This window comes from Gracilinanus agilis, chromosome 4 (genome assembly GCF_016433145.1).
Source record: "Gracilinanus agilis isolate LMUSP501 chromosome 4, AgileGrace, whole genome shotgun sequence".
Taxonomy (NCBI): Eukaryota; Metazoa; Chordata; class Mammalia; order Didelphimorphia; family Didelphidae; genus Gracilinanus; species Gracilinanus agilis.
This window is the reverse complement of record NC_058133.1, coordinates 133,066,805-133,090,589: the sequence shown is the minus strand read 5'-3', so window position 1 is coordinate 133,090,589 and position 23,785 is coordinate 133,066,805. Positions and strand designations below refer to the sequence as shown.

General features: G+C 38.9%; 1 protein-coding gene across 2 annotated transcripts in view; it reads left to right on the top strand.

The window, feature by feature from the left end:
- The window catches only part of NVL (nuclear VCP like), a 113,971-nt gene extending 91,490 nt beyond the window's left edge, over nucleotides 1-22,481 (top strand). For both annotated transcript variants that reach the window (XM_044676361.1, XM_044676362.1), the window contains one exon: nucleotides 22,386-22,481. In XM_044676361.1, the coding sequence (XP_044532296.1) occupies nucleotides 22,386-22,478 (93 nt within the window). In that variant the 3' untranslated portion in view covers nucleotides 22,479-22,481. The remainder of the gene's footprint in view (nucleotides 1-22,385) is intronic.
- Nucleotides 22,482-23,785: the final 1,304 nt, after the last annotated feature.

Sequence of the window (23,785 nt, the reverse complement as noted above, 5' to 3'; positions counted from 1 at the left end):
CTGAATTGGATACTGTTAGGAAATCCATGTTCACTTGAGCATCTTATTGTTTCCCCACTCCTTGGATAGCATTCACAAAGTATAATGTTTCTCCAAGAGAACTTGTTTTTTTACCTGAACTGTTAATTATGTGGCAGGCAAGAGGAAGATGGTGAAGGTTTTAAAGTCATAAAAGGGTAGGTTCACACTCTGCCTCTGATACAACCATGACCTTTCCTCTGGATCCCTCCCTACCCCCACACTCCCAATAAATTGCAGAATAGCTGGCAGATTGCATTGGTATAGAGGAAATTTCCTCACCAAAAGTTTCCTACCCCAGTGAAATCACAGGGTAAGGTGGAGGCTCACATGCAGCCTGAGAGTGCAGTTTGAGCACTGGGTCTCTAAAAGGTTCACCATCACTGGCTTAGGGGAAATCAAAACCAACAAAAAGAGCTAGTGTTGGTCTCTTCCTCTCCTCAGGCTACAAGTACTTTATATCCATTAAGTGTATTATAAATGTTAATTAATATATTCCCTTTTAATAGAAAATTGTTGACTCAAATTTACCCTAGAGGGTTTTGTTGTTGTTTAATCAAATAATTTGAAACTATTTTGGTTACAGGAAAATGAACATTCTCTAGTTTAAATTAGTCTTACTTGTAAAGAAGCTTTGTAAAATAATTTTCCAAAGTATTCAATTACCAACTAAGACTAATCTAAACTAGAGAATGAAACAGACTATGTAGTTCAATGTAACAAGGACTCTAACCTTAATCCTTAAAATCATATATAGATATCTGTAGTATAGTACAGTGCTGGACTTAATCATGGAATCTGAGTTTGAATCCTAGCTCTGATGCTTAGTCCTGACTAAGTATTTGTGATCCTAACTAAGAACCCTAAGCTTCAATTTCCTCATCTATAAAATTAGAATTAATTATATTTGTACTCTACTTTCCCCGGGATACTGTGAAGATAGTGCTTTATAAAACTTGGAAGCTCTATATTAATTCAAGTTGTGATGATGATGATGATATCATGGGGTGATAGTTTCATTAATACAGTAACCCTTTCATTCAGAGCAGTGCCTGTGCTAATGAAGTGCACAGTTTATAATTTGACCATTGTTTTTCTTTTATCATTGGACTTATTTCTTGTCCATAGCCTGCCTTCTTCAAGTTCAGTGCATTTCCTTTCAGATGTTTGGTTTCTCAGTTTCTAGTTTTCTTTAGAAGATTTGTTTATTCCCCAGGAAACCATTCCATCTTCTCAGTACTACTAGCTTGTCTTAGATAAAAAATGGTGATGAAGTTACTAGATCAATTAGAAATTCTCAGACTTAGTTTGAGCTTTTCTGTGGTTTTGAGCTTTAAAGTTTTCCTTCTCTGCTTAATAGTTAAGAATGAGATAATTTTTTCTAATTCTTTTTTTTTTTTTTAAATAAACCCCCTACCTACTATGTATTGACTCCAAGGCAGAAGAGTGGTATGGGTAGGCAATGGAGGTTAAGTGACTTGTCCAGGGTCACATATCTGGGAAGTGTCTGAGGCCAGATTTGAACCCAGGACCTCCCATCTCTAGGACTGACTCTCTCTATCCACTGAGCTATCCAGCTGCCCCCTCTAATTCTTTAATTAACCCAGAGCAGAGCCATATGTATTTTATACTGATTAATGCATTTTGTTACATTTGGACCTCATTCCTTATCTGATTCACCAAAGAGGTCTGGTGAAGTTTCTTGCTGTTATTTTCCAAACTTCTTCCATCTCATTCCAGAGATTGCACCAAGAGTCAACAAATATTTATTAAGTGTCTATGTTCTAGGCATTGTGAGGCAAAAATAAAATAGTCTCTACTTCAAGAAATTTACATTCTTTTGGGGTGGGGTCATGATTTGGAAATAATCAATAATTGGAGAACAAGATTTGGAAAATTGAAAACAAAGGAATAACAAATTAAATGTGGATAGAAGGCCACTAGGAACTAGTGGAATCACAACAGGCTTCCTGCTATAGGTCTTCAGATGAACTGCAAAGGAAGCCTGAGATTCTTTGAGCCACAAGTAAGATGGTAGAAAGCATTCTAGTCCAGGGAACAACCTGTAAGAAGCCATGGAGATGGGAGATGTAATGTGGAGACCCTCTCAATACCAATATCTCCTCCACATGCCTTTTGTAAAATTTTTATTTAATTTTCAATTAACAAATATTTAATTTTTCTCTTTTCTCCATTCCTTCGGGGCGGGGGGGAACAAAATCTAAACCATTTTAATATACACATAATATACACATGTTGTTTTTAAAAATCCCCACATTGTCCATGTCTAAAAATAGGTGTCATTCTGCATATTTGAGTGTATCATCTTATTCAGGAACTAGGTAGCATTCTTCATTATTGGTACCATGAAATTATGGTTGATTTTTGCGTTGATCTTAAGTTTTTCAGAGTTGTTTGTTTTTGTTTTTTTTTGTGTGTGTTTTTTTTTTTTTAATTTTTTAAACCCTTAACTTCTGTGTATTGACTTATAGATGGAAGATTGGTAAGGGTAGGCAATGGGGGTCAAGTGACTTGCCCAGGGTCACACAGCTGGGAAGTGTCTGAGGCCGGATTTGAACCTAGGACCTCCTGTCTCTAGGCCTGGCTCTCAATCCACTGAGCTACCCAGCTGCCCCCGAGAGTTGTTTGTTTTTACATGGTGTTTGCCATTGTGTAAATTGTTCTAGTTCTGTTCATTTCACTGTGTCAGTTCATGCAGGAAGCCAACCCTTTTATTATCTCTTATGGCACACAGATGTGAATTCTATCACATTCAACTTACCATCATTTGTTTAGGGCGATAGGCATCCCCTTAGTTTCCAGTTCTTTGCAACCATAAAAAGAGCTGCTGTAAATATTTATGTATATATATATATATGTGTGTGTGTGTATATATATATACATATATATATATATATGGGATTTTACTTGACTTGATATGAGTCGTTTTTCTTTGATTTGAGAGAAAGGCCTACTGCCTTTTTTGATCCACAAAAGTTAAATATTGGACACTTCCTCTTTGTCCTTAAAAGCCAAACTAAAGAAAAAAACTTGGGAGTCCCATGACAAAGTCTTTTGAGCAGTGCTGGCTTTCACACTATTGTGAACTGGGGAAATGCTCCTTCTTTCTCTAAGTAACTTTCAGCCTCAACTAATTCTTTCTCTCCCGTGGTAAAAGTTTCCTCCTATTTCCCATGTCCTCTTATGGCATCTGTGTAACCTTGAACAATAATGACTTTTGCCTCTATGACCATCACAGTCTATTGATGTGTTGAGAAAGAGCTCACATGCAGTTGTCATTTTATTCATCAACTCCTTCATAACATTGCCATTTTGTCTACTCTAGAAGATGGACAATAAGGTAAAGATTCTCTTCTTCTTTGCTCATTTATTCCCAGTAGATATGAATTTGGTGTGGGTCAAGCCCTTCCAGTTTTATCTAAAGGTCTTTTACCACTCCTGGTAATGAATTGTTTCACTGTGTTACAGTGACACTCCAGGATATCTTCTCAAAAGAACCCTTGATCAGCTGACTACTTTTGTAGTATACTTAAGTGATCTTAGAAGACATATGTGATATCTTTTTATAGATTTGTTTAACTACACAAATAATACTTTTTTTCTAAGCTCCCAATCAGACCACCCTGATAGTTTAACACGTAGGATTTTGTTGGACAGATAAATTCTAACATGATTTGTCACCCTTGTTTCTTCTCCATCCTGTCAGATGTTCACTGCAGGTATCCATTCAGCTAAAAAAAACTTCTCTGGCTCTAAATGTTTAGTGTAAGTAAGACTTTGTCATTAACCTATAATGAAACCTACAAAGAGTTTTTATCACTGATATTCACTATAGGAGCTTGGGCACACAACCTAGCTCCCCTAAAGGAGCTATCTATACCTATCATTTTCTATAACGTAACTTAGTGGGAGAAAAAGCAGGTAGATCAAAGTCATTGTTTTCCCCCTCTTTATTTGCATACCCAGTTCCATCATAATAAATTGCTTAAGTTTGGAAAAATCCACGATCTCAATAATCTTAAATACCCATGGATGATGGTTTTGGGGACATACAGCCTTTCCCTGGAAAGTTTAACAACAAAGTAACTAATTTTTTTTACTAAACATGCCAGAGCTTCAATATCTAAATCAGTGATGTCAAAGTAATGACCTCGGCAAGCTATACATATACAGTGGTATTTCTGGGTTCAGAACATTTTTAGAATTCTTTTTTGGGGCTTGTATTTGAAATCTTCTAGCTCTTCTTTGGGGACACTAACTTTCCCCAGGAGTGGGTTAAAAAAATCATTTTCCTCTGCTGCCATAACACTTTTGCTTCATAGAATCCCACTCTCTTCTCTCTAGATTTTTTGGGACCCTCACTCTCTCTCATACCCCACTTTCCTCTGACCTATCTGATTTCATCTATGCCATCTATTATATCTATCTATTGTGCTGGATCCTCTTCCAGATCATGCCCCCTAACCTTAGATATCCTTTAGGTTCTGTCCTGGGCTCTCTTTCCTTCTCCCTCTATACGGCTTTGGCTTCACTTGGTAATCTCATCAGCTCTCATAGACTCAATTACTATCTCTATGCTCTGGATTTTAAAATTAATATTCAATATCTCCAAAGTATAATACTTATAGAGATTTATTAATATTTAACTAGAAAGCTAGAGAACACAGGGAACATTCCCCACTCACTTCACATGGAAGAGAGAGTTAGAGGGGCATTACCCAAAACTTATAAACACACGTAAACAGAAAGGAAAAGGAATTGTGGGTAATAGAGAAAGGAAATTTAGGTAATATAGTTTTAGGGATTCAAGATTTTCCAGCTATACAATGCTGATGATTCTACCTTTCCTGCTCTAATTTCTCAGTTGGCCTCCAATCTCACATCTTGAATTGGGTGTTCAGTAAATTTCTTTAACTCCTTATGTCCAAAAGAGAACCCATTTAACTTTACCCCTGAATCCTCCCTACCACATCATACTCCCAGGCCTTGGGCCTGAAGCCTAGGAAGCATCCTGGATTTCTCCCTATCCTTCCCCACTTCCGTGCCCTCAATATCCATACTCTTGCCAAGGTCTATCTCTTTCACCTTGGCAGCTGCTCTTCCATATGCCCCCGACTGCATTGTTGTGCAGGCCCTCTTCTTTACCTCACATCTTGATTATTGAAATAGCCTGCTTTTGGGTCTGTCTCTCTGTAGGCTCCTCCCACGTTAATCTATCCTCCATTCAGCCACTAAAGTGATTTTCCTAAAATTAGCAAATCACTTCCTGTTGCCTTCAGAAACAAATACAAAATACTTTATTTGGCATTCAAAGCCCTCTATAACCTTGCCACCTTCTACCTTTCCATTTTTCTTACATCTTATTCCTGGACCCATGTTTTTTGTTACAGTGACACTGGCCTCTTGGCCCTTCTGATATTTAAAACAATCCACCTCTCAGTTTTGGGCATTCTTATAGCATAGTTGGGTGCTGAAATGTAAATGAGTAGTTTAAAAGTTGTCTCCAACTTCTTCCTGCAGAAGGAAGTTGTAATTTAGCACTTCCTGCCCTGAGGAATCTCTTCTGTTGCTACATACACCAAGGAAAGCAAAATCTCAGGACACTAAGCAGTCTCTAGATCAGACTCCCCAAAGCTAGTTGAACTCTGGGGAAAGATTGTTAGTAGAAAACAATATCAGATTGAATATAGCAGAAAGAAAGTAAAGACTCAGCTTAAAGGGACACATCGTTTATGACTGTAAGAAATTTATGACTTAAAAGAATGTTCAAATGAGTTCTGTAAGCACTTTAATTTCGTTATTAATAAATGGCCACGGTCACCATTTGCATATCGTCTCCTCCATTACATTGTAAACTCCTTGAAGGCAGCAATTATTTAGCTCTTTTTTCATCCCTCAGTACTGGTGTACATAGTAAGCATTTAACATGTTGGTTGATTGGTGTAATTGTTGCTGGGAGGACACGGGTTCAAATCTGACCTCAGACACTTTCTAGCTGTGTGACTCCAGGCAAGTCACTTATTCCCAGTTGCCTAGCCATTGCCTCTCCTCTGTCTTAGAATTGCTACTAAGCTAGAAAGTAAGGTTTTTTTTGTTTGTTTGTTTGTTTTAAGGAAACAAAAGACCCATATGTGCAAAAATATTTACACTAGCTTTTTTCATTGTAGTAAAAACCTGGAAACTAAGGGAGTGCCTACCTTCTGGGGAATGGCTAAATCATTTAAGATATGTGAGCTTAATAGAATAATGTTCCACAAGAACATGAAATGACAGAATGAAAGCTCTCTGAGAACGAATGCAGAGTGGGGTGATGTATAAGGTGACCACAATATTATGAAGTAAAATAACTAAAAGACTTCAGAACTCTTACCAATACAATAACAAACCAGAATACCAGAGATCAAAAATGAAACAAACTTCCCACCACCTGCACAAGAGGGAATGGACTCCAAATGCAGAATGAGATACAGATTTTTGGACATGATCAATGAGAGAAATGGCCTCTTTTGACTAGGCATGTGAATATAAGGGTTATTTTTTTCTTTTTTAAGGTTCTATCAGTCAGATGGGGAGATTCTTCTGGGGAATGGGAGAGAGGGGAAAGAAATTATTAATTGGTGGGTAGGGGTGTGTGTCTGTCTATCTGTCTGATACATTAATAAGGGAATGGGAAGGACTCTGCAAATGACCCTCAGGTAAAGCGCTGTGTGGGATTTGTTTTGACTGGAAAAATAAAAAATTCTTTACAAATAAGAATTAGTGAATGCTTATTTATTCCAGAAATATAACTTGCAATTTGTAGACTAATTCACAGCCTACTTCTCCTCCTTTTACATCTTGTAAGTCTTGCCCCATAATTTTGGCGAAAATCGAGACAGCTGCTTTTTGTAGCTCTCTAAAGAAGTGCTTTACTGAATCTAAGAAATAAATGTAGTTGACATTTTAGCCCTCTGCACCCTTGATTGCTTTGATAGTTACACTATCTTGAAAATTATTATCGATGCAATAACGCAGCCATATCTGTTTTCAAGAACCAGAAAGCAAATGTGAAAGAAAAAGAGCCGGTGCTTCCATTAGATCTGGAGTACTTTGCTCCCTAATAAGCTCTAATAATCTCTGCATCAGGAACTCTTATGTAAATGTCTTGCTCTTCCGAGAATCCCTCTGCCCAAAGGGCATTGTTGACATTGAAATGTACATGGGGGGGGGGGGGGTTGTAATTCAGCATTTCCTGCCCAGAGAAATCTCTTGTATTGCTATGCTGCTCCCTGCACCAAAAAGCAAAATCCTAGGACACTAGCAGCCTTCTTTGTGCTACCACTGCTTGCTGCTCCCTCTCCCCAAAGCTAGTTTGTTCCATTTTGTTCTGCCGGCCTTGAATAGTTGAACTCTGGGGGAAATTCACCACAGGTGTAAGTAGAAAACAAGGTCTGATTGAATGCAGCAGAAAGAGAAAGCAAAGGTTCAACTCAGTGCTGGGACACACCATTTATGACTTAAAAGAATGTTCAAATGAGTTCTGTAAACACTTTAATTTGGCTATTAATGTATGGCCAGGGTCACCCTTTCTGCCCCAGCCCTCCCCCCCCCAAACTTTGCTTACCAGATCAAAAGAGAACCTTTAAAAAAAAGAGAGACAGAGAGAACTTTTTACCACCTTATGCTTTATACAAACAACTCTAAACGAAGGTCACTTGGGATCCTTGCGAAAAGACATGCGACTGGGGTTACAGAATTGGACAAATATTGTCAGCTTCCCAATAGCAGTGACCTAATCCTCTGTTTTATTTTGCTCACTCTCCCTGATATCTTTAGGATCAAATGATGTATGAAAAACTTCGACAGTCCCTCAGCTGATTGTGTCACTCACTCCCTGTGTCTTGGTCTGTGGAAGAAGAATGTCTTGGTTTCACCTCATATTTTGGTGTGGCAAAGAAGACCTTGACAATTTCATTTGACAGTTTGCTCATTCAAGATGGCCCTGATTTGGCAGTGGTTTCACATGTGAGGTGCTTAATAACAAATGGTAAACGTCAACAACTGCTGAAGATCCCCTCGGTGCAGCAAAAGTCAAACATTTCACCTCCTTTTGAGGAAGTAAAGGAACCAAAATGAAATAAATTATATCTTTCTGCTTTGTTTCTTCAATTGAGCATATCTTACTCTTGGTAGATGTCTTCAACTGAGGAGCCTGTTAGTTTTGGAACAGTTTCTCTTTTGGAAAAAGCACTGTTTTAAGATTCATTGACCTGAGCTCCTTGCTCCATTGTTAGACTTTGTCTAGACACTCAAAATTTCTCCACATCTTAATTTAGTCATCCCTATAAAATTGAAGTACTACCTGCCCTGCCTTCTTCAAATGGTTGTAATAGATGAAAAGAAATTTATCTATTCTATGAACTGAGTTCATATTGTTTGCATTACTATAATTATTTTCCCCAAGTCTAATTTCTATGAAATTTAGATATATTTTATAATCTCACATAATAGTTATAAAGATGACATATATTGTGGGAAAATGAAAAAATGATAAAGCAACTAAAACAGTGACTAAAACATCTTTGAATGGAAAGAAATTTTTTTTAAGTCTTAGCAAATTTATTTTTATGTAATAATTTCATGTGATAATTTGTCAGTATAAAATTATATATAACATGTAAATATATGTGCATTTCTTTTCAAAGAGTTTTCTTCTTGGGAGAGAAGCCTTTATAATTTAGTGTACATTTTCATATCAGCAATCAACTTATACTACTTTATTCCCAGAAGGGAAAGGAATCTGTGCAGATAAGAAATAAATCATGTTCTCTGCATAGAGGTCTGTTGACTTTCAGCCATGACATCTTCAGACTTCAACAATGATTAATAAAAAGATTTAAGGTGTGGAAAGTAGGAAATATAATATGGATTAAAGTAAAAGCTTTTTTTAATCAGTTTTTCCTTTATAGACTTAATTAAGCTATGGACAGTGTATTTGGGGGGGTGGCTTCTGGTGAGAATTAAATGTGGGACTGAGCTTAAGCATCATGTAATGGAAAAGAACACAATATTTGGGATTAGAAGTCTGAAAATTGAACCTACATATTTTGGTTAAGTCTCTTCCCTTCTATAGGCTTGCAGTTTCTTCATGTGTAAAATGGAGTTGAAGAGAAGAATTGAACTAGACTACCTCTAAAGTTTTCTCCCAGCTCAAAATTCCTTGAACCTGTGACCACTGGCTTCAAATTAGCATTTTGGAGCAGCTTTATTTGAATACATCTTGCATTTTTAATCTTTCCATCTTTGGAAATAGCATTTAAATTGTGAAATATGTGCTTCATTTGGTACTTCTGTGATTATTATCTTTTCTCTTAATGGATCTCTGTTCTCCTGAGTGTGTGTGTGTGTGTGTGTGTGTGTGTGTGTGTGTGTGTGTGTGTGTGTTTCTCTAACGTGGGTGTGGGTGTCTTAGAGAAAAAGTCAGGATTTAAGGAAATTTTCTCTTATCTTTCTATCTGTGCCCACATTAAATCTCTGGTGTTGAATTACAACTATATCTGCTCCTTCTAAACAAATACTTCATGGGATTTTATTGTAACCTCATGACACTATCTTCCCTTGGCCCTCTGAAGAGAAAGATATAGTATTATGGATATAGGATTATCTGTGCTGTTAATATTTTGGGGTGAAACATGTCTGCCATTTCTATACTCTTATTTGAGTAGCCCCTAGAATAGCAGTATTCACTATTCTATTTTCTTCAGTTAGGTACAATTACTCAAGAAGTTGTTCTCAAAGCATAAATGTTTAAGGAAAGTCAACACATCTCTTATTATAATTTGATGATAATCTGACCCAGCGTTTCTAAACAGACAACAAAACTTGCCCTTCTGCTCCAACTAATTGAAGTTGATGTGTCTTTTACTTTTTGTGTACTAGAAAGCTCAAAGAATTTCAGGAGGGAAATGAGAATAAAATCAGAGAAAATAGAGTGGGTGACTTAATATAGTTCAGAAAGCCAAGAGTGTAAAATAACACACTTGAATTACTCTTTAAGTTTATAATATACATTCACTATAGATCTTGTAAAGATTTTTATCCCTCTTCTACTGATGAGAAAATAGGTTAAAAAAAAAAACTAAGTGATTTATAGAGCTAGTAAATATTGAATCAATGACTGGAATCCAGGTCACTTGGTCCTAGATTCAGCATTCTTTCAACTGTTTCATAAACACCATTTTTTTTCCCTTAGACCTGCTCCATCACCTCTTCTCTCATAATCTTCTTTATAAAGAAGAGAAAAGGAGGGGCAGCTGGGTAGCTCAATGGATTGAGAGTCAGGCCTAGAGACGGGAGGTCCTAGGTTCAAATCCGGCCTCGGACACTTCCCAGCTGTGTGACCCTGAGCAAGTCACTTGACCCCCATTGCCCACCCTTACCACTCTTCCACCTAGGAGTCAATACACAGAAGTTAAGGGTTTTAAAAAAAATAAAATAAAAAATCTTAAAACAAAAAAAAAAAAAGGAGAGAAGGAAAGTATAAGAGAAAAAGATGAAGGAAAACACACGATTTTAAATTTGTGAATGTGAAAGGGATGAAAGCATACAACAGAAGAGGATAGCAGAATAGATGAGAAAGGTGAAATAAATTTGTTTATAAGAAACATAGATGAAGTCATACAGTTAAAGGACTGAAATAGAATGTATTTATATTTCAGTTGAGGTAATAGACCCAGAGATTCCAATCAGTCCAATGACTCACCACAATTCCAGAGGTCAATAAAACATGCTACCTGACAGGTGATGAACTCAGGGTGTAGAATAAGAAACATTTTTTGGACACAGGCAATGTGAGAATTTGCTTTGCTTGATCATGCATGTGTATTAAAAGAAGAGGCTTTTTCCTTTTTCATTGGAGCAGGGAAGTAGAAAGAAGAGAAATTTAATGGCTATTGATTAAAAAGTAAATTAAATTCAAGTTAAATGTTTTAAGAGGCCCCAAACCACCCACTTATAATCATAAAACCCTACTAATTGGCATCTTCCTTAAATATTGTTTTAGCTGTTCTGATACATTCAGGCAGCAGGGCAAAATTGATGGATTTCTGGGATTGGAGGCAGAAAAGCTAGGTTCAAAGGTTTTTTATATATTCTAGTGATTTTGCTTTTTTTGGAAGTTGTAATTCTGGAGATCCAAATATTTTAACAAGCAAAAAATGAATGCCATTTTATTTTGCCATATTTTTACCTGGTGCCTACATGCTGTTCTACGTTCCATTCGCGGTGGGAGTTTATGGGGGGGGTGGGGCTGGGGAACAGCTAGACCAGCTGTGCTGGAACGTGCACACGGGGTTCTCTCCTCCTTCCCTTCCTCTCCCCAGATGCTTCTAAGATAGAAGGCAAATAAATAAACTCGTGTTGGCCAACTGACATACTTTGAAGATACTCAACAGGTAGAATGGCTGTCCCGTCCAGCTGCTCCCACGGACATTTTATCTAAGGCCATGCTGTTTGGGCGTGACGGACTTCCTCTCCGCACACCTCCTCCATGAAGTCCCTTCTGCTTTGATTGCTCAGTTCCCTCCCATGGCTGTCAGGCCACTTCGTGCTTCCTTTGGAGGCCATCCTGCCAGGTCAAGCCTGCAAGTCTTCTTGGCTTTCTGTTTTCTTCCCAGTCTGGCTCTGCTTGACCTCCAGTTCCTCAGCTTCAGCCAGACCCGCCTCCTCCTTGCCGGCTCGCCCTTCGGTGTCATTCCTCTGAGTCCAAACTGCCCCTGGGACGGGGCTGGCACGACACACCATAGGCCCAGCTTGGGGAAGTGGGCCGCGGCCGCCACAGGAGCTCAGCCGCAGAGCTGGGAGAGGCCTGGAGAGGTGTTGAGGAAGGGAGCCCTCGAGACGGGCTTCCAGGCGAGGCCCCCTTTCCCCGCTGTCGGCTAGCAGTGAGGCGGCCTGGGCAGGAAGAGCAGCTGAGGTCGGCCTGAAGGGGCTGGTCAGAGATGGGTGATGGACGAAGGCCATGAAGGAAGGCACGTCGCTGGCTTCGGTGGAGGAAACTCGCTGTTGAGTGATGGAAAAGAATGGAGAATGCCGTCATGTGGCAGACCTGGGCTAGAGCCTCATTTATGAAAAACAATAGAGCAGAGGCCTCAAGATAGAGTGCAGAACCCATCATATGGCCCAGCTGGACCAGATTTAAAAATTGGGAAACATTTAACAAAATAAAAATATATTAAAACATAAATAATATGTCGTTTTCTAAGTCAAAATGCAGCCAACTAAGGATTCTTATATATGGGTTAGTGGATCCAGTCTGTTTGAGTTTGACTGTAGAAGATAGCACTAATTATCTAGATAATTTAGCTACCACATCCCCCCCCCAAAAAAATTTCTTTGGTTTAAAGTAACTAATACAGATGTGGTTTCACAGTCCGAGAGCAGAACCTGAATGAAAAGGGCCCCCAAGGAGGCAGCTGGGTAGCTCAGTGGATTAAGAGCCAAGCCTAGAGACTGGAGGTCCTGGGTTCAAATGTGGCCTCAGACACTTCCCAGCTGTGTGACCCTGGGCAAGTCACTTGACCCCCATTGCCTACTCTTACCACTCTTCTGCCTTGGAGCCAATACACAGTATTGACTCCAACACAGAAGGTCAGGGTTTTAAAAAAAAAAGGGGGGCCCCCAGTTCTTGGCTTCTTCTCCTTTAACTATAGTGATGAGAACTCTACCTGGTGTAGATTAAAAGGTACAAAACTTCTTGCCCTCATGTTCTCTCCTCCCTCTTCCTCCTCCTTTCCCATAAAGTGAAACCTGATTAGCTGGCTCTGTAGTATTTCCACATTTCAATTAAAAGTTGCTCCACCAGGTTCCCAAAGGTTCCTAACCGAAGTAAAAGGGAATTAAGATAAGGTTTTGCTGATAAACCTGCTAAAAAGAGCCTATGAGTGCCGCTGGGAAGGAGTCACAGCATTTATAGGGACTTCATTCTCTAATCCCCATTCTGGGGTGCCATTATTTCTGGGGAACTATTCAGGTCTAACTTGTTAAGTGAGGAGATTTGTTTTTAACCTGGAAATTCCAGCAGGATAAAGTAGGATAGAATCACAGAGTAACGTGGTTTCTCAGTCCTTCTGGGAGATTCTGATGTTTTCAGATAAAGATGGCATTTTGCTATCCCCTTTGTGATATTTTAAAATCAACAAAGGAAGGCGATTTTTCTTTAGGTTCAAGAAAGTCTTTAGGTCAAATATTAGCTCAACGATTCTTTATGGTTACCATCAGCCGTGTTGGATGGATGCAACCCCTGAGGAGTACAGAGTGACCAGTCAGGCCAGCAGCGTGGAGCTGCTTCAGAGCGGAGGGAACTCAGTGGCACCAGGTAGTCCACTGGCGTGGTCGTGAAGGCAGTAAAGACTGGGAGTGTTCATGAGGAAGGTTAATAAGGGAACTCCCCGATGAAGACACTCCTACTGAGGAAGGTCAGCATTCGCTTTTACTGCCTAGGAGAGGTTTGTGATGCTTCCAGGATGACTGCCCCTGGGTTAAGGCAGGAACCCGAAACCAGGCTTCCAGGCACCAGCACTCTTGTCCGCCGTGGGATGTTGCCTCTTGTCGTAAAGCGACAAGGTGTTTCATGCCATATTGGTTTTAAAGACAAAATAAGTGCCATCGCGCTAAAGGGGAAAGGGGGAAATAAACAGGCCATTTATTAAGTGCTTGCCATGTGCCAGGCACGGTGCTAAGCACTCTACATTATTTTTTAAACCCTTACCTTCCGTCTTAGTATCACTTCCAAGGCAGAAGAGCGGTAAGGGCGAGGCAAAGGGGGTTAAGTGACTTGCCCAGGGTCACACGGCTAGGAAGTGTCTGAGGCCAGATTTGGACCTAGAAACTCCCCTCTCTCAATAGGACTACGCACTGCACTCCCCAGTTGCCCCAACATCAATTCTTCCTCACGGCTCCCCTGGGAGGTGGGTGTTGTTACAGCTTCCATCTCCTCGTCGTGGTGTGGCCTTCTGTCCACTGTGCTACTTCGCCGTCTAGCCGGGGGAGAGGGTTATAGAAGGAACTGCTCAGGAAAGGCTTCCCCATGAGAGCCTTACGGTTTCAGAGTCTTCAGTGACGTCTTTGAGGTTAAAACGTTAACTGCACCACCACGCCACTAGTTTTTTCTGTTTGACTCTCATCACATCAGCCATAGAATCCCATAATCGGGGATCAATAAACCAATTTGTTAAGCACGATGTGACAGGCATTTGGACAGTCAAATAAGGTCAGCATGGGACCCTCGAAAGAAGACGGCGTGAGAGAACCTGGGTTCAGGTCCTGCCCTTCCACTTGCTTCCTGTGTGACGGTGGGGCCAGACACCACCTTTCCCAGAGCCGCCATCCTGGGAGCTCATTTTCTGAATCCACTGGAAGAACTGATGCCAAATTCAGCCAACCTGGTTTTTCAGGAGCTCTGAGCTAAGAAAAACTTTTACATTTTTAAAAGAACTTTTATTATATTTTAAAATGTAAAAACCTCATTTAACTTGAAGGCCATACAAAAACAGGCATTTGGTCCCATTTAGCCCTCATTCCTAATTTGCCAACTCCTATCATGGAACAAAAAACAGCAAATAATGAAAATAAAGTTGAAGTTCAAAGCCTAATTTTTTTTTTTAATAGCTAAAATCCATTCATGGAACTATGTCCAGGAATTCTGCCACCTTGGGAAAATTCAGGTTAGAGAGGAATAGAATATAAAGGGAGTCTTATCAGTAGGGTGAAGTCACACCCAGAGTGGAGGCAGCTCACCCCCAGAGGTGCCCCAGCCCCGAAGCACCACAGGGTAGGCACAGAATAGTCAGGCAACTCTCCAGGTAAGTGTGGGAGGCAGACAAAGGACCAGACAACACAGCCCACAGTGACCCCTGGATTTCAGCTCCCAGGGATAAAGTCCCTGTAGCCTTGCCCCTAGATAGAGATCTGACAATGCAAAACTAAATTACAAACCCACAAAGCAAATGGGGAAGGTAAAGATAAAATCCTAGTGTAAGTTCTATTCCAGAGGATATAATGCACATAGAAAGAACCCAGGTTCTATTTTTTTGTTTATTTTTTTCCCAGTTCCATGTAAAAATAATTTTTGTATTTTCTGACATTTTGAGTTCCCAGTTCTCTCCCTCACCCCCTTCTCTACCCACTTCTAGAGAACAATATTCTCTAAACAAAATGGATCTACAAAGTTCCATTAAGAAAACATGTAAATTTTAAATCTCCAAAGTACATTATCATTGAAAGTAGCTTATGCAATAAGTATTGGCTTCTGAGTCAACAGAACCTAGATTCAAATTATAGGGCTGAGCTTCCAAAGTGTTGGAGGGCTTATGTAAAGATAGGCACACCAAACATGGTTGGTGGAACTGTGAAAGGGTGCAACCCTTTTGGAAAGCAATTTGAAATTATGCAAATCGATTAAAATGTTTATACCCTTTAAATCTGAGTTTCTGTTTCTGGGTTTATACCCCAAGGAAGCCATCAACTAGAAAAAAGTCCCCACATACACCCAAATATTATAGCAATACTTTTGGTGACACTTAAGAATTGGAAATAGGGTAGATGCCCGTCAGTTGGGAAATAGCTAAAGAACTGTGGTACATGAATGCAGCGCAATCTTACTGTGTTGTGAGAAATGATGTGTGATATATGCATGGAAGGATCATCGTGAACTGATAGAAAATGAAGTAAGCAGAGCCAAGAAAACTATTCACTGGGACCACAACAATGTAGAAGAACAATAGCGAACCCTCCAAAATGAAAAGTAAATGTAAAAAAAAAAAATTATAAAAATCGAATGGGACTCAAATAAAGAGATTTGAGAAGATACCCCCCAACCTGCCCCTTCTTGGAGATGGGAGGTCGACAGGGCCAGTGATTCCTAAAGTGGGCGCCACCACCCCCTGATGGGTGCTGCAGCAATCCAGGGGGGCAGTGATGGCCACAGGTGCATTTATCTTTCCTATTAATTGCTATTAAAATTTTTTTTTAATTAATTTCCAGTGGGCGCTAAGTAATATTTTTTTTCTGGAAAGGGGGCAGTAGGCCAAAAAAGTTTGGGAACCACTGGGTTAGACACTACCCATGTTTTCAGAATTCATCAATATAGCAATCAGTTGTGCTGACTTTTTGTTTCCTAAAAATAATTTTTTAAGTATTTATCCTATTGTTTGTCTTGTGGGGAAAGAGAAGAGAAGAGGTAACATCCTCAAACAAATCAATAAACATTTATTTTAAAATCCTGTTAATTTATGAATTGAGTAAAATAAGTGATTGCAGCTAAAGGATATGATGTGTATTAAGTTTTTATTAGCTATAAGTAAGTGTAAAGCTGTCCTTTTTCTTCACTTCTCTGTGTAACACTCTTCCACTCTTAAGTTTTGCAGTACTAGTCTCTTCTCCACCTCAGATCACTGGATTGTGAAGGCACACTTTTACTCCATTGATATTTAGTTAATTGCCCATAGATTTTCTTTTTTCCCCACTATCCTCAACAGTAGAAAGGATAGATTTCTCAATTTACTTTGTCTTCTTCTCCGAGAGGGAAATCCTAAATCCTCCACCTAAAATACAAATAATAATGACTCAGCAGTGGCAGAAATTCTCTGCAGATCACTCTAAACCTTCCCTGTTTTCCATATTTGTTGAGATTTGCAACTATGCTTTTTTTCTCCCAAGAGAAATTGTAGATGCTTATGGCTACACTGATAAAAATTTGGTAGCAAATTAATTCCTCTTTATAAATTAACAACCCCAATTATAAAAGTACACCTCCTCCGTTTTCTCTTGTTAATAATTTCTTCTTTATTCTGTCAACACGCCTCACCTACCAATCCAGTCTTTCAATTTTTTTTTAATCCTCCAGCTGTTTCACTTTCCTTTCCTTACCTTCTTAGTTTGCCTTCTGCTGTTACGATTAAAAATTATAAAGACTGATATAATAATAGAAATTAGTATTTTAATTAAAGCCATGGCCATGCTGGTAAAATATATATAAGACCGCGCCTATCTTTTATATTTACCGCTGGAGCCCATCTTCTAGCCAGTGCTCAGGAAAGTCAAGAGGCCTCCTCTAGGCCCTCCCCCTGAATTTAAACTCCCCCTGCGTGGGGACCTTCAATGTTCTCAGGCCCTAAGACCCATTGGAATCATGGGTAATGTAGTCTCAAAGCTCCCACGTGTCCACGAACACTACTTTTAAATGGCACCTCCCCAATTCAAAACAACACTTCTCAACTATTTTCTTCCATTTCATTCTTACATCTTCCGTTTCAGGTTAGCAATTTTCTTTAATCTATTTTGTCCTTTTTCTTCAGTTTTCTTTCAGAAAAGTAGAAATCAGTCAATATGAATTTATTAAGTGCCTCCTATATGGCAAAAGGGCAGCTAGTTGGCATGGTGGATAGAGTACTAAGCCTGGAGTTCTCAAGATCTCTTTATCATCTCTGATAATCTGATAAGGAAATAACGGACACTGAATATCTTTTAGCTCATGCTTCCAGCTCTGCCTCTAGGAACATGGAGTTTATTATATATATTTCAAGACTCATTTCACACAAAAGAACCCCGCCCAAAACTTTGCAGATGCACAGAAGTTATACATTGTCATATCAAAACACAAAAGGTCTCATTGGCTTCAGAACGGTCCAAGGCCAAGGCTGAATTTTGACTGGGTTCTTATCAGAAAGCCAAGTCAGGGAATATTTTTCTCAGGGTTGAATTGCCCCTGCTAAGGTTTTGGCCTTGGCTATACCAGGCAGCTGCATTCCTGGCCAAAAGGGGAGAGTGTTAACCTTTTAAATGCTGGCCCGCTAGGAACCTAAAGCTCTTCAATAAGGCCACAATACTTTTCAACAAGAAATCACAAGGATCACAAAAGGGGTCAAAAGAGGAGTCTCAGATTTTTATCTATTCTCTTATTGGCTTCCCACATGGAGTCAGGAAAATTCATCTTTCTAAGTTCAAATGTGACCCCAGCCACTAGCTATGTGACTCTAGGCAAGTCATTTAACCCTATTTGCCTCAGTTTCCTAATCTATAAAATGAACTGGAGAAGGAAATGGCAAACCTCCCCATTATCTTTGCCAAGAAAATCCCAAATAGGGTCTCAGAGACTCAGGTGTGACTGAAACAAGTGAACAACAACCATATGCCAAGAAACAGTTCTTGCTCTATGCTAGACACTGTGTTGTACAACAGCTTCAAAGACAAAAATCATAAAGTACTTGCCCTTAAAAAGCTTACATTCTAATGTGGGAATACATCTAAGTATGGACTTAATATTTACAAAATGATTACAAAGTGTTTATGGAAGGAAGGGCATAAGCAACCAGGGGATCAGGAAAAGATTCATGTTGAAGTTTCATCTTAAAGGAAACCCAATGGAAAGGCAAATTAAAAATTAATTGGAAACTAAATAATTCTTCAAAATGAGCAGCTCAAAGAACAAATCATAGAAACAGTCACTGATTTCATTAAAGAGAATGACAATGAGTCCACATATCAAAATTTATGGGATACAGCCAAAGCCGTAATCCCCTCTGATTTATATCCCTGAATATATCAATAAAATAGAGAAAAAGCAGATCAATGAATTGGACATGCAATTCAAAAACTAGAAAAAGAAGAAATTAAAAATCTCCATTTAAAGGAAGCCCAGCTTTTGAAGAGCCAAAACTGAGGAGGAAGTGTGATCTGGGCATAGAGGAAAGTCACCACAAAGGCAGAGACAAGACAAGGAATGTCATGAATGGAGGAAAGCAAATGAACCACTGTGGCTGGGTCCCAGAATATGAACAAGTTGCTTTGCAAATTGGCTTTCCTGCCTCATGGATGCCAAGTAGTTGTGAATGGCCAGCCCCTACACAGGGGTTGCCCTCTTCGATGATGGCTACAGAGAATGAGTTAGAACACTGGTGTAAGCTTACCCACCCATCAGTAAAAGGACTACAAGAGGAGCCATAAACAAGGGTCTTTAATGGAGATGAGGGAATTGCAGTCCTGGGCATCACAGAACAAAAGTGCTGAAGTTCCTGAGAGGAGAAGAGGGAGCCAGTTAAAGGCAGAGCAGGGGGAAATGGTGGGGGCTGCAGTGAGGAACACACAAGTAGTGCTTGGGAGAGACAGTATCTAGAAGAGTTAAGTTGTTTTGCCCACGAGCCAGAGGTTGGGGAGTGGTGGCATTGTGTCAAAATAGTGGCCAGCCACAGGGAGTGTCCAAGGAAACAATGGAGCTAGTTTTTAATTGCTTTGGACCATCTCCACTTTCCTTGAGCATTTCTTGGCAAGATCGGCTCCTACCTAACTGCATTCAACAGATCCTGCTAACAACTCTTTGCAGCAGGTACTATTATTATCCCTATTTTACAGGTGGAGAAACTGAGAACTTAAGTGACTTGCTGAGGATCACATAGCTAAGTAAGAATCTGAGACAGAATTTGAACTCACATCTAACTTCTTCTGAGTCTAGCAATGTCCACTTGACCACCCAGCTCCCTAATTTAGTAGTCAACTATTGATGTTCTTGATGTTCATGAGTAAGAATGACAAAGTATTTGCCATGACAGTGTAAGAAATAAAATGGATATAATAAACTTTAAATATCCAGTCCAACCATAATCCTTCCATTTTCCCCTTTTACAACAGCACATGTATAATCTATATCAGATTGCTTGCCTTCTCTAGGAAAATGGGGAGGAAAGGAAAGAATTTGAAATTCAAATTTTTTAAAAATAAATGTTTAAAAAATTTTGTTCACATATAATTTTTAAAATAATTAAATGTTAAAAAGGAAATTAAAAAGAACAATGGTTCTATTCTCCACAGGTTCTGTTCTCTTTTCAATAATGGCTGGAGGAGCCAGGTTGGAAGGGCAGATGGTGTAGTGATGGTGCTGGGGGAGAAGGGGAGACTGCTGTTCCTAGGGGGCTCTCTCTAGTGGTGGTCAGGATGGTTTGAGGTACTCCCCAAGACACCTAGTTAAGACAGTAATTTATTTCTTTTTAAACCCTTACCTTCCGTCTTGGAGTCAATACTGTGTATTGGCTCCAAGGCAGAAGAGTGGTAAGGGTAGGCAATGGGGGTCAAGTGACTTGCCCAGGGTCACACAGCTGGGAAGTGTCTGAGGTCAGATTTGAACCTAGGACCTCCCATCTCTAGGCCTGGCTCTCAATCCACTGAGCTACCCAGCTGCCCCCAAGACAGTGATTTAAATGAGATAATCTGTGTCATTTCCATGGCTGTGATTCTATTGGTAGAATTAACTACAGCACTTTAAAGATCAGTAGTTTCCTCCATAGTGAGGAGGATCAGAACCTTTATGTGCCTTAATAAATAATGAATAGCTGTATCCAGAACAAAAATCATCACCCAATAAAGAGTAGACACATTCCATTTCTCCCCTCTATTTGGTCTCCCTTTTAAATCTACAAACACTCTAGAGAGCATGGGGAATAACCAAATTTCAAGCCAAACTCACTCATTCCAGGCTCATTTCCTCCTCACCTACTTTTCACAACATTATGATCTGGAACTACTGAACCTGTTCTTCCATTCTCTATTCAATAAGTTTGTGCTCCAAACCCATTTGTCATTGGTTACTTTAATAACCTGCTGTTTGCCAAAGAGCTTTGGTGTTTGCTGACAAAGAAAATCTCTGGGCTTCTTTATTTTATTTAATTAAAAAAATTTTTTTAGACCCTTACCTTCTACTTTGGGACCAATAAGGCAGAAGAGTGGTAAGGGCTAGGCAACTGGTAGTTAAGTGACTTGCTTTGGGCTTCTTTTAACCTTGTTTTGCTGTAGTTAAATGAGGGGGGGCAAATCATACTTTTGGGACTGAGTCTCTCCTAGAGGGAGAAATCACCTGCTATAGGGCCACATGCAGGGCTTTTAAAGATTACAATCACAAGCAGGAATGGGATGATGGGCTCGGGATCAGTGCACAGTCATGAGGAGGACGGAATGTCCAAGCAGGAAAAGTTATCACCTTGTGAACAGGAGAGCAGAATATCCTTAGGGCACCTTTCTTAGAATATCTCCTTGGGCATCCTCTGTGGCTGAACTTTGCAGGAATTCCTGACAGTCATACAATTATCATAATTATTACAATTTAAATGTCCTCAGTTTTACCATATTATATTTTAAATAGTCACAGTTTCCAATGCTCTCTTTGAGGGTCTAAAGGACTTTCTAAATTTTAGACCGTTTGCAAATAACAAGTTTAAGATTACACTTAGAATTGCTTTTTTTAAACCATCTTTTTTCCCCCTTCTTATATGAATAATTGTACTTCTCTATGGAAGTTAAAATTTTGGGGAAAAAATGATAGAGCCAATATCTTATCATTTATTCCTTTCCCACTTTTCAGCTTGGGTTTTTTTCCCATAGTGTTGCTACTTAGTCTCATCTTTATCTTTTCATCTAATTGGGTATTTACATCAACATTTACTTTAACAAATTAATGAGCTGATTTGCTCTTACATAAATGATTTCTCAGTAACTGTTAGCCTTTCATTGTTTCCTGGCTGTTAAGATAGAGCTGATTTCACTTTTTATGGTATTGTTTGGTGCTTTCAAGGGCCAGGGCCCTCCATCTCTTTTCTTGAAAGGCAATTTATCATTGCATATAATGCCAGACACATTAAATATATTGGTTAATTTTATTGTATTGCTTTTTTTCTCTTTACTTTTTATTCTTTGTTTTAAGGAATGGCTTATTTGGTGGAGAAAAAAAAGGGCTATATTAGGCAATTAAAGTAATAAAAAAACTAAATATACTAAAAATATGTTAAAGAAAAAGTATCCACAATATATATATGTGTGTGTGTATTGAGAGGCCTCTAAGTAGATTTCATTTGTTGATCCCAAACCATTTTTTAAATTTAACTTTTTTATTCTAAACTTAACACCAGAAAAAAAATGATTATTCCATATACAGAATAGAATAAAAAAGGAAGTACAACTACAATCTCTATCACATTTAGCTTACTTTATTGAAAAGTATATAATAAATTTGTATTACTTTCAAAGCTGTCCTTCTTGTCTGTACTTTCTTCTATATATTTTTATTTTATTTTATTTTATTTTTAATTTTTAAACCCTTAACTTCTGTGTATTGACTTATAGGTGGAAGATTGGTAAGGGTAGGCAATGGGGGTCAAGTGACTTGCCCAGGGTCACACAGCTGGGAAGTGTCTGAGGCCGGATTTGAACCTAGGACCTCCTGTCTCTAGGCCTGGCTCTCAATCCACTAAGCTACCCAGCTGCCCCCACTTCTATATATTTTTAAATGTTTCAATGACTCTATTTTCCTTCTTTTCTTTTTTTAGGGCAACAGCGTCACTTGGAACATACTTCCCATGATTCCCACCCATTCTCCCACAGATAGAAAAGAAAAAAATACAAATTCTTGTAGCAAATAAGCACACACAAGCTAAATAAATCCACGTTTGCCTTTGTTTTTTTTTTAATGTGTATCTCATTCCCATCTGGAGTTCTTCTGGAAGTTCTTCCTCCTCACTCCTCCTTGAATCATTGTTGAATAATGTTCCATTGATCAGAGTTCTTAAGTTGTTCAAAGTTGTTTTTCTTTAGGCTATTATTCCTTCTTATTGTTGCATGAATTGTTCACCTGGTTCTGTTCAATTCATTCTGTGTTAGTTAATTTTCCTTTTCCCAGCACTCTCCAAAACCATTTGTCATTTCCTACATTAATATAATTTGTCAAGCCATTCTCTAATTGATGGGTACTTCCTTTGTTTCCAGTTATTTACTACCACAAAGGTGCTGCTATAAATATTTTTCTACATTTGGATACTTTAACTCTTTCTTTGATTCCTTTGTGATGTAGACTTACTAGTAGTATTGTTGGGTCAAAGGGTATGTACCCAATGATAACTGTCTTTAAAGAAAATCAAATGTTTTCCAACATCCATTTTTCATGGTCTTCCCCTGCAACCACTTTTGCATTGAAGTCCTTGAGTATTAAGGTATATGTTGGCTTCATTTGAAGCCCATCATGTAGGTCTTCATTGAATTCCTTTATTTCATCCTCTGCCACTCATGTTGACTTTATAGTGATCCTTTTGTTTATATCACCAATGCTGCCTGATTCTTCCGGGCTCCTACCCCCATAGCCCATCTCCAATCATTGGGTATTCTTTCTTTCAGATATCTTACAAGTCAATTCATCAGTATCCTCAGAATTGTGATTCTCAGCAAGAAGGTTCAAGTCCTATTTTCTAATACATTCAGTCAAATATTTATTAATCATCTACCATGTGGCAGGCATTGTGCTAAGTACTAGGGCTACAAATTCCCCAAAAGAAGAGAAAAAGCCTTTATTGGCAATACAATGATCTGGGACAGTTCTGAGGGTCTTATGACAAAGAATATTATCCACCTCCAGAAAAAGAACTATGGGAGTCAGAATGCAGATGAAAACATAAAATTTTTCTATTGTTTATTTGGGTTTATGTTTTAGGGGTTTGGTTTTATAAGATGACTCACTTGCAAAAATGAACAATATGGAAATATGTTTTAATTCTTGCATAATCCAGATCCAATCACCTGCCAGCATTGGGAGAGGGGAGGGAAGGAAGGAAGGGAGATACATTTGAATCTCTAACTTGGGAAAACTTAAATGGAAATTTATTAAAACATGTAATTGGTTTAAAAATAATTTTTTAACATTTTTTAAAGACTTGAGCTGCCAAAAAAAAAAAAGATA